The sequence below is a fragment of the Pistacia vera genome, unplaced genomic scaffold (genome assembly GCF_008641045.1).
Source record: "Pistacia vera cultivar Batoury unplaced genomic scaffold, PisVer_v2 Contig581, whole genome shotgun sequence".
Classification (NCBI taxonomy): Eukaryota; Viridiplantae; Streptophyta; class Magnoliopsida; order Sapindales; family Anacardiaceae; genus Pistacia; species Pistacia vera.
Window position 1 is genome coordinate 103,654 of NW_022196425.1, and position 12,283 is coordinate 115,936.

General features: G+C 36.5%; 1 protein-coding gene across 1 annotated transcript; it reads left to right on the forward strand.

Annotated features, from left to right (window-relative positions):
- The first annotated feature begins 10,129 nt into the window (after nucleotides 1-10,129).
- On the forward strand, nucleotides 10,130-10,762 carry LOC116109478 (cytochrome P450 CYP736A12-like). Its single transcript, XM_031395689.1, has one exon. It carries the CDS (start codon nucleotides 10,176-10,178, stop codon nucleotides 10,635-10,637), a length of 462 nt encoding a protein of 153 aa, XP_031251549.1. The 5' UTR covers nucleotides 10,130-10,175; the 3' UTR covers nucleotides 10,638-10,762.
- The last annotated feature ends 1,521 nt before the right edge of the window (nucleotides 10,763-12,283 follow it).

Below are 12,283 nucleotides of genomic sequence, written 5' to 3' on the forward strand. Positions count from 1 at the left end.
TTTTCACGGGCGGGCCAAGTATGTGTAACTTTTATACGGGTAAATTTCAGAAGTACCCATATTCGCCCGTTTGATGTGGGGATACTAACAGGCTATTCGCAAGTGTAAGAAATCGTGCAAGTAGTAAAACTCGAGTAAATGAGTGTCGAATCCCAAGGGAACTACCTACCAGATACCAAACTAGTATATTCTATTGCTATTTGATAAAACATAACTTTAAGAATGACTTTAATGAAATAAAATAATAAACTAAACACTAAACACTAAATAAAAGCAAAATTTGTAAAGACTTTGAAGAAAAGATCAATATGACTAAACCTAGGGCATAGATTTCACACCAATTTAATCTTATGCATTGACAATTATTACTAACCTAATTAAGCTTATTCTAAAGGCCAAACTCCCAAATATTCCACTAACTTTCTCTCTAACAATTAGCAAATTAACCCTTAAGCAACAACCCAAAATATCTCTAAGTTGAATTTAGAAGCTAAGAGATCATTAAGTTCTATGGAATTTACCAAAGCCTCACAGATCGCGGTAACCTATCTCTAACGTTCGCTCAATCTATGGTTTTACTACCTTTGACAAATTAGGTTTTATCTCTTGATTTCAACCCAACCCACGATATCATTCAACTCTCGGATCCTTAAGAATTGAAAGCATTACACACAATAATAAAACTTAGAATTAATGCTCAATAAGAATTAACAACAATAAAGTCAACACATATTCATAAATTGGGCTACATCTTTAGCCCTAGAAAGAGAATTAGTTCATAAACACAGTAATGAAAACAACCATTATATTGAGTAACATGAGTTCAAGAACGGAAAATAGAAACACTTCTCTAATTCGTGAACGAGAATCGCAAGAATTCCGATCTCCAAAGTAGTGGCCGTCCTTTTTCCTCCTTCCAATCTCCTATTAACTTCTTAAAGACCCTATTTTATATCCCTAGGGTTCTGGTCGTGCTTAGGAAAAAGATTAGAAAACTTTGCCCATTCAGATTCGGATTAAGGTAATAACTTAGCACAAACCCGTGGCCCATCGCCGCGGCGGTAAGACTGGTCGCCGCAGCGATCATTCTTTCTATCCAACGCATCCATGATCTTCAGAATTAGATGAAGTCATCAACATTAACATTGTAGGTCTCTGAATAAGCTTTCTAACACCACCAGAATCGTCAAATTCTGACTTCTACAGCTCAAGTTATGACAGAAATATCGAGGCATACTCATGATGAAGAATTTCCAGATTTTACGTAACGTCTTCGACGCGCCACAACTTTCTCGTTTCGACTCTGATTCCTGTGCCGTTTGTTCCTACGCTTTGTGAGTCCCATCGACATCATTCTTTTCCCTTCAATAATCTGTTTGAGCCTGAAAACACTCAAAATGCACTCGTGATCCCATAAATGGTATTTATGAAAAAATTAATCCAAATTCCACACCTTAAACACATTTTTTCATAAATAAACTAATTAAATCACTAACAAAATATCAACATTCAAGCTCTTATCAGATACAAGTACCTTTTTGTCATGTCTAACTTAATTGGTGTTTACCAAAGAGTAAAAAAGGGCAAAGTTGTAAATTAGCTTTAAATTCATCTTTCACTAAAACGGTGTAGTATTAACTCTCTTCTCTTTCATATAAAAGAGAGTTGTTCTTCATTGTAAAAGTTCAGTTCGAAACTCTGAACTGTTTTTACTAAACCAATGGTTACAATAATTTTACTCACTCTCTAAATCTCACATGGTATCAAAGCTGAAGACAAACGTCTACAGCAACGATTCTTGGCTTTTTCTGTTCAATTCATCACTATGGAGAAAACAATGCTCCTCAATCCAGCTCAATCCTCAATTTTTTCATCCAATTTACAAGTAATCACTCTGAAGCTGATGAGAGATAATTACAAGGATAATTATCAGGATAATTATCGATACTAGAGGTCTCAAGTGCTATTAGTTGTAGGAGCTCATGAATTGGAAGAACATCTAACAGGTGCTATTCCATGTCATGATCCTTTAATTGTTTCTGAAAGTGTTAATTCATCTCAATCGAATGAAACCCTAGCTAAGGAAAAACTTAATCCAGCCTATGTAGCATGGGAAAAAAACTGATAAATTCCTTGTTACGTAGCTCTTAGGATTGATTTCAGAATGTATGTTTACTTGCATCTCTAAGTGTCAATTTGCTACTAAAATCTGGTATGCTCTTGAAAATGAGTTCATTACTGACTCTAAAGCACGAGCTCTTCATTTGAAGAATCTCCTACAAAATACTCAAAAAGGAAATATGAGTGTCAATGAGTTTGTTAAGAAAATGAAGAGTATTGTTGAAAATTTAACAGCTAGTGGACACGTTATAACTAATGAAGACTTACTTTAGTATGTATTAGATGGCCTAGGTCCATAATTTGATGCTACTATTGTGAACCTAACATCTAGAATTGAGTCTAAGTTTGATTTAGTATCTTTTCAAGAAGCATAGTACCTACTCCAAAAATATGAAAAGCGACTAGAGAAATTTAACAATGTAGATTTTGCTAATAGTTCAGTGCATGTTGCTTCTCTTAATAATACTGTGTCAAGAGAATTACAAGGCTCTACTGATGCTTCTAATACTCTCTATCAAGTTCATCAAGTACCTTTTCCATCAAACACTACACCTCCTACACAGATTTACCAGCCTACTGCACCCAATTATTCAGCTAGTAATGGATATTTTTCACCTGCACATCCAAGTAATTTTGGGCATTCAAGTTATTCTAGTGGAACTTTTGAACCTGCTATCACAAATTACAGACCATCAGGATTTCAGTCCTATGAAAGAGGTCGTGGCAGAGGTACAGGTAGGGGTAAACCAGTATGTCAAGTATGTAGCAAGGTAGGACACACAGCAGTGCAGTGCTATCATAGGTTTAATTCTACTTACAATGGCACTCCATATTAGTTTGGAACTTCTCACTCTCATTTTGGCATGTTTCCTCAAACTGGAGAGGTTGGTTCTAGATCTCAATTTCCTTCTACTGGTGGTAACTCTTTTGGTAGTAATCTGCCCTTTGGAAGTCATACTACCTCATTCTCCACCTTACAACAAGCTTATCCACAGTCACATCTTCCTGTTCCCAGTCAGCAGACACACTTTCTAGTCCCTAACTAGCCAAGTTTTCAAGTCCCTAGTCAATAAACCTACTTACCCAACCAAGCCTATCATACAACATCCTTTCCCACTCAATAATCAACATCCTTTCCCACTCCACAACCACCAAACACAAACCAATTTCTCTCCTAATGTCCAACCACAACAACCTAGTCAAGCTTACTTTATCTCTCACCAATATCCTCCTCAATCTTCAACCTCACATACACCTATGACCATTTCTTCTACCACACCACCTGATCCAGCCTGGCACATGGACTCAGAAGCAATTGACCATGTTACCTCTGATCCTCATCACTTAGCAGCAAGCAGGAGCTATGATGGTATATATCAACTACAAGTTGGGAGTGGTGAGTCTCTAGACATATCCCATGTTGGTTTTACTTTATTATCCAGCTCCTTACATTCTAAATGTTTATACTTGAGAAATGTCTTATGTGTGCCCAAAATAACTAAGAATCTCTTTACATCTCAAAATTTACAAAAGATAACAATGTAGTGGTGGAATTTAATTCTGATTGTTTTATTGTTAAGGACAATGACACTCGGACAGTGCTTTTGCAGGGAGGACTTAAAGCTGGCTTGTATCAGTTGCACATCCCCTCTACCTTGCCAGCCAATCATGAGATTTCACATAATCCCTCTGGTTGTCCTGGACAGATAGTTCCTCCTCATTCAAATCAACCTTATCAACCTTATTTTACTTCCCAAGGTCTTAGTTCCATAGTTATGAATAAGTCTTTAAATCCCAGCATTACTCCTAAGTGTAACTTAAGTGTCTCCACTGCTACTAATAGTTAATCTAGCACTCTTGATTTTAGCTTACAGCCAAGTAGTTCAAACATTAGTGCAATTCCTGTTTCTAATTGTAATTCAACTTCAATAAATAAAAGTTCTCATTGGAATTTTCCTAAAGATGCTCTCTCTAATTCTGATTCTGATTCTGATTCTGATTTGCCTATTTCTGCACATAGTAGCTCTAATTCTAATTCTGCCCAGTTTGCTTTGCCTGTTACAAATTTTTAATGTGCTTTAACATCTCATAATCATACTGATTTTGTCTCTCATGTGTTGCCTACTACATCATCTGCATTTCAAGTTACTGATTTTGTTCATAATATAATGCCTACTCTATCTGACTGTACCAAAGTGACTCCTGATTCATTTTCTAATGAAAACCATACTAGTTCTATCTCTCATGTGTTTCTATTGCATCATTTGAATTTCAAGTTACTAACACAGCTGCAAACATTAACCTTTGGCACAATAGACTAGGACATCCACATCTTGAAGCTCTTAATAAAATTATGTCTCAACTACATATCAAACCTCTAGAGTCTGGTCCTGTCTTATTTTTTGTGATGCTTGCAAGTTAGGAAAAACACATAGAACAAGCTTTCCTATATCTCCATCCAAAGCTGATCATCTTTTAGAACTCATACATAGTGATGTTTGGGGACCAGCACCAGTGGCTTCCCTAGAAGGATTTAGGTATTACATACATTTCACTGATGATTATAGTTGTTTTACCTGGTTATTTCCATTACAAACCAAAGCTGAGGTTAGTTCCACATTCATTAGGTTTCACCATTTGGTAGAACGACAATTTAATACCAAACTAAAATTGTTTACATTCTAACCAAGGTGGTGAATACAAAGGATTAATTTCTTATCTTACTAATGTTGGAATTGAATTTAAACATTCTTGTGCTTATGTTATCAACAAAATGGGCGTAGTGAGAGAAAACATAGACATATTGCTAAAACCGGTCTTACTTTACTTGCCCAAGCATCCATGCCATTGCATTTTTGGTGGCTTGCCTTTGAAACTGCTGTTTTTTTAATAAATAGAATGCCTTCTTCTGTATTGAAATTTATCTCTCCTTATCAAATTTTGTTTGGCAAAATTCCGCTTTATTCTTCCTTAAAAGTCTTTGGTTGTGCTTGTTTTCCCTATTTAAGGGATTTCCATAAGCATAAACTAAATTTTCACTCTTCTAAATGTGTATTTGTTAGATATAGTCTTGTCCATAAAGGCTATATATGTCTTACTACTGAAAATAGAATTACCATTACACCTAGTGTCTAATTCAATGAAACACAATTTCCCTTTGGCACTGGTTTTCCCTCTCCTGCACCTACACATCAATCCTTTCCTGATACCAATAACATCTCCACCATAGGCAGTCCATTTGTTTCTGTGCCTTGTACAACTGATACAAACAACAAAGTCTCTTTAGCAAAACTCTACTCTTCTCCTTCCTCTTCTACAGCAATTGGTAACCAAGTTTCACCATCTATTACTCCTCTTTCTCCTTAGTTAAATTTTGTACCAAATTTCTCTGTTTCTAACTCAAAATTGCAGGATAACTCTTCCATGTCATACTCATCATCCAGGTCTTTTCCAATCAGTTCAATTCTGCCTCCTCACACTCATACTACCCAAAATCATTTGTATGTTTCACAGTGTCCAAAAATTCCTCTTACTGTGGATCTGGCCTGCTTTCCACCTTCTGATTTAGTATCTAAACCTACCACAGTAACAACACAATCTTTTTTGTCTAAAAAGTCTCCTGACTGTCAGCTGGTAGTTGATCTCTCTTCATCTCAGCCTCCTAAGTCAATGCCTTCCAAGATTTCTTCTAATCTGCCCTCAGAAGCTGAAATATCTGCTTCTATTACTCCTACATTATCCCCTCACCCAATAACCAATTTCCATCCTATGCCTACCCGAGCAAAATCTGCCCAACAAACCAGTACTGCTTTAGTAACCAAGCTCCTTATTGCCCAACCTAAACCTTCATCTATCAATGAAGCTCTTGCTTGTAGAAAGTAGAGGAAGGCTATGCAAGAGGAGTTTAATGCCCTCTTAAAAAATGAGATATGGATTCTTGTTCCTAGAACCTCTAAAATGAATGTTGTGGGCAATAAATGGGTTTTTCATACCAAGTTTCATGCTAATGGTTCCTTGCAAAAATATAAAGCTAGATTGGTGGCAAAAGGATTCCAGCAAACTCCTGGTTCAGACTACTTTGAAACCTTTAGCCCAGTTATCAAACCCTCCACAATTATGATCATTTTTACCCTTGCTATCTCAAATGGTTGGGATATACAACAGGTTGATGTTAATAATGCTTTCCTTAATGGAATTTTGAGTGAAATAGTTTACATGAGTCAGCCTACTAGTTTGAGCATCCTGCGTTTTCTTCTTATGTATGCAAACTTAATAAGGCTTTGTATGGCCTCAAACAAGCCCCAAGAGCTTGGTTTGACAAGCTCAAGCAAGCTCTACTAAATAAAGGATTTCATAATTCAGTATCAGACTCTAGCCTCTTTATTTTCAAGGATTAAGTTCAAGTTCTCTACATTCTCATCTATGTAGATGACATCCTCATCACTGGTTTAGAGCATTCCTCCATTCTGAAAATAGTGACAGATTTAAACAATGAATTCTCATTAAAAACACTTGGCTCTGTTGATTATTTCCTTGGGATAGAAACTAATAGAAATGATGAGGGTATTCATCTCAAGCAAACCAAATACATTGGTGATCTACTAATCAAAACCAAAATGCAAGATGCTCATCCTTGTCCAACTCCCAAGGCTACTGGGACAAAGCTTTTCTCTTCTGACAGTGAATTATTCAAAGATCCCACTTTATATAGAAGTGCCATTGGAGCCTTCCAATATTTGACATTGACTAGACCTGACATAAGCTTCACAGTTAACAAGCTTAGTCAATTTCTCCAAGCACCCACTGAAATTCAGTGGCAAGCCTGCAAAAGAGTGTTAAGGTACATAAAAGGAACTCAGTTCCATGGTTTACAGTGCAAACCTGTAGCTACTCTTTGTGTTGAGTGCTACACGAATGCTGATTGGGGAAGTAATCTTGATGATAGAAGGTCTACTAGTAGGTATTGTATCTACTTAGGACCTAACCAAGTTCAATGGAGTTCTGCCAAGCAAAAGGTTGTTGCTTTGTCATCAACAGAGGCTGAATACAAAGCTCTTATGCAAACAGCAACTAAACTAGCTTGGTTAGACAGCTTATTCTCTGAATTAGGTGTTTAGGTGACTGCAACTCATGTAATTTGGTATGATAATCTTAGTGCAGGAGCTTTGGCAGCCAATCCTATTTTTCATGCTCAAATGAAGCATATAGAAATTGACACACATTACATAAGGGATCAAGTTCTAGCCAAGAAAGTGATAATGCAATATGTCACTTCCAAATTGTAGATTGTTGATTTTCTGACAAAGTCATTATCAGTAACTCAATTTTAGGAGCTAAAACAAAAACTCAATGTTGTTGAAGTGAGTATTTCTGCTGAAAAAAATGTTAAGTAGTTGACTGGGCTGATGTGCTACTGAAATAGCCTCTGTTTGAGCCTTTTTGGGGGTGTAGCAGGAATAAAAATAAAGTTGTTTAGAATCCAGAATTTAAGTTGACAATTTGTTAATTTGGGGGTGTCAAAGCATAAATGAAGAGTTGTGAAAAATGCAGTTTTTAGAGTTGTGAAAAATGCAGTTTTTTAGCTTGTGAAAAATGCAGTTTCAGTAGCTTGTGATAATGCAGTTTCAGCTTATGTTTGGGTGAATATTGCAGTTTGTGAAGCAGCAGTTTGTGGAGTGTTGTCAAAAAAAAAAAATGCAGTTTTAAGCTTGTGGAGTTGTGCAGTTTGTGAAGAGTTGTGAAAAATGCAGTTTTTTTTTAGCTTGTGAAAAATGCAGTTTTTTTTTAGCTTGTGAAAAATGCTGTTTCAGTAGCTTGTGATAATGCAGTTTCAGGCTATGTTTGTGTGAATACTACAATTTGTGAAGTATTGAGAATACATGATATGCAGGTTGAAAGTGTTTTGTTTTGTGCAGTGTGAGAAGTGTTTTGTTTTGTGTTGAATATTGCAGTTTGCAAAGTGTCGAGAAAATAGGATATGCAGTTTGTGGTTGTTTAGTCTGTTGAAAACAGACTCTGCAGTTCCCGCTTGAGCTAATGCAGTTTATGACAGTTTGTAAATAGCTTATGGCAATTATGCAGTTGGAGGTGTATGCAGTTTTAGTTTGAAGAATATTGCAGTTTGTGAGGTGTTGAGAAAACAGGATATGCAGTTTGTGGTTATTTAGTCTGTTGAAAACAAACTCTGCAGTTCTAGCTTGAGCTAATGCTGCTTATGACAGCTTGTAAATAGCTTATGGCAATTATGTAGTTGGTGTGATTCTAAGTTTACATATTTATGGAGATCTGTTGGAACTAATTGTGTAGAGAATGGAGATTAGTTTGAAGCAAAAAGTTGTTGCTGAATGAAGATCTGTTGGAACTTATTGTGCAGAAAATGGAGATTAGACTATAGCAATTGAGCAACTGTTTCTTTAGCAATTTTCTTTAGCAATCAATTTCAGCATTGAAGCTGTAACAAGCCGTGAAAGAAGTGCCTCTGGTCTTGAAGAGAAATGATGACTAGCAAGGAAAGGAAAAGTTGGTACCCCAGTCTCAATTGAGGGGAGATGTTAACCAAAGAGTAAGAAAGGGCAAAGTTGTAAATTAGCTTTAAATTCCTCTTTCACTAAAACGGTGTAGTATTAACTCTCTTCTCTTTCATATAAAAGCGAGTTGTTCTTCATTGTAAAAGTTCAGTTTGAAACTCATAACTGTTTTTACTAAAACAATGTTTACAATAATTTTACTCACTCTCTAAATCTCAACTGAAAACTGGCCAACTCCATGCTACACATGAAATACATTTATATATTTAGATCTCATTAATTAGGTACCTGTTACATACTTCCTATGTTAAGGGATAGTTTAAGATTGTAGCAGGTTTAAGTTTAATCAATTTTGACTCAATTTTAGAAATAACTAGCTTTGAAAATAATTTGAGAAGGTGTTTATTGTTGTGATTTTCAAAATCTATGATTACATGTTTGGTAAATTAGATTTTAAAATTGTTGGTATATGTATAATGACCAAGAAAGACATTTTATGTCTTAAAATATTTTTATAATTAGAAATTTGTATTTTGTTAAGTATTTAATCAACATTTTAAAAATGTATTTATAAATTTATGTTAAATAAATTATTAAATAACTAATAATTCAAAAAATGGATATTGTCAGCAATGGTCAACCGTCGGTCAATAGTGCGATCAACACCAATCAACGTAGAGCATTGAAGTCACAATCAATTCAATCAGGATCGTCAAATGCTGATCTATTGCAGTCCAGTGATTCCAACAAATCTCAACGCTTCATTTTGCTGTAGAATGCAGCAAAACACATGGCCGCCTTTTATGGCTAAACGACACGTTGGAATCTTGTGATTCCATTGGATTTCTTCAAATTGATTAACGCCAATCCTGATAGGACAAGCTATAAGAACCAATGCGCATTGCTGGAATAATTCTTATGGTTCAACAATAGGCACTCTAAATTTTTAGTAGCAGTACTACACTTAAATTTTTTTTCATACCATCCTAATATATCAATTCGTGATTGGTCAACTTGTCATATATTTTACTTATTTAAATGCGAGTTGACCAATTACGAATGAATAATACTTTACGTACTAACAAATTTTATTAACCAATATATTAAACTTTGTTAAAATCACACATAGTACTTGTATTATGCTTTAAGTTAGTACACTAATTTATAAAATTCGTTAGTACGTATAGTATTATCCATTACGAATTATCACATTATTATTATATAAAAGAATTGTATGAAGAAGTTGTAAGTGTATTTTTATTGCTAAATTTTTGCATCAAGTGGTTGAAAAACAAAAATAAAATAAACACTGTTTAGGTTTCGCGAAGTAGTAAAAATTTGCAGGTGCTTTTATCTTGCTATAAAGATACACCTCTATTTTTCCTAAATATTCACTCAGTATCTCTGTCCTTTCCTTGCGTTGTCAAAGTTAAGGATAAATATTTGTGTGGTAACAGTTCCTCCTCTTCAAGCAGTATTTGTTAAATTGTCTTCACAACTAGAAGTGACCAAAACAATCTCACCATCATGTCTTGGACATGGACTTCGCTTGCACTTGTAGCTCTTGTCTTCTTCCTCCAAGCGTTTCCCTGGAAAAAAGACTCAAAAACTAAGAGACTACCTCCAGGTCCGAGAGGGTTCCCAATTTTTGGAAGCCTTCATTTGTTGGGAAAGTTTCCTCACAAAGATTTTCATAAACTTGCCAAAAAATATGGCTCCATCATGTTCTTACGTTTAGGCTCGATTCCTACTATTGTTGTTTCATCACCTCACGCTGCTGAGCAGTTCCTGAAAACTCAAGACCTTGTTTTTGCCAGCAGGCCTCCTGTTGAAGCTGCAAAACACATAGGTTATAGGCAAAAGAACTTGTCCTTTTCGCCTTATGGATCTTATTGGCGAGCCATGCGCAAGATTTGCACCCTGGAACTTCTTAGCAGTGCTAAGATTAGTTCTTTCAGGGCCATGAGAAAAGAAGAGCTGTATCTCTGATTGAGCACATAAAAGAGGTTGCTGCTGCCGGTGTTGCGGTTGATCTAAGTGAAAATGTCTCATCTCACAGTTCAGTTCTGACTTGTAGAATGGTGTTTGGGAAGAAATATGCGGTGTCGAGCTTGATGAGAGAGGATTCAACACTCTAATTCACGAGGTACAAAATTGGCGGCCATTCCTAACTTGGGTGATTACATTCCTCAAATTGCTTCACTTGATCTGCAGGGGCTGACCAAGCGAATGAACGGTTTCCAAGGTGTTTGGACTTCTTGGAAAGGGTTATTATGAGCATGTTTGTTCCAAGGATGAAATAGAACAAAGGACTTTGTTGATGTCATGTTGAGCTTCTTGGAATCAGAAGAACCGAATACAAGATTGAGCGAGAGCACGTCTAGGCCACGCTCTTGGTAAGCAATCCGAGAATTGTTAGAATTTAAACAGTTGGTAAACCTTTGACAGGTTCAAGACTTATCTTCAAAGCCTACGTGTGTTCATGGGTTACTGCTGAGTGGGAGTGGAAGTAGTCTTCGGTTGTTCCTATTTTGTAGCATTAAATCAGCGTCCACTTTCTCCTTTATCTTATCCACGATCAGGTGGTTGCTAATCATGTTGTAATATTGCTATAAATCTGAATGAAATCTCAGCAAACCAGGTTGGTGAAGTTATCCATAAAAGCCTTTGTATTTTGTTTTGGTATCAGAGCATATCTTGGCCAACGCCATCAACAATAACAAAACCAAACGCTGACCCATCACCCTCATGGCTACTCCCCCAAACACTCCAGGAAGCAGTAGATCACCAGGTGCCAGTGAACCATCTTCCTTATCCAATTTGCAACTTTCAAACAAAATCACACTTACTCCCTACAGTTCCATCAAACTTGACCACACCAACTATCTCCTATGGGAAACACTGGTCCTACCTGTTATTAGAGGCCACAAATCAGCTGGCTATATCTTTGGCACAAAGCCTTGCCCTCCTGAATATCTGCCAAGAACCACACCAGGCAGTACAATGAAAATACCCAATCCAGATTATGAAGACTGGATTTCAAATGATCAGTTGCTCTTAGGATGGTTGTACAGCACCATGAATCCAGACATAGCTTCTCAGCTAATGCAAAAATCAACTTCTAAGGAGCTATGGGATGTCGCGAAGGAGCTCTTAGGAGCACACACCAAGTCAAGAGTCATTTAGTATAAAGGTGAATTGCAAAAAACCAGGAAAGGGGAAATGAAGATGGAGGAATATTTGACCACCATGAAAGCTTTTTCAGACAACCTTACCTTAGCAGGTAGCCTAATATCCTTGTCTGATTTAATCACCCAAATTTTGAGTGGTCTTGATGCAGAGTTCACCCCGATAGTCGTTCAACTCAGTGACAAAGAGTCACTATCCTGGATTGAGTTGCAGACTACTTTACTAACCTTTGAAAGCAGGTTAGAACAACTCAATACCTATCAAAGTGGTGACATCAATTTGACCCAAGCTACAACCCATATTACAATAAATAGACCTGAAAACATGTCGTCCAACTTCAGTTATGGGAGAGGGCAGAGTCGACCACCAAACAACAACAATAGTAAAGGCTCCAGAGGCAGATTTCGTGGAAGAGGAGGAAGAAGTAATGGAAGTAAACCAACATG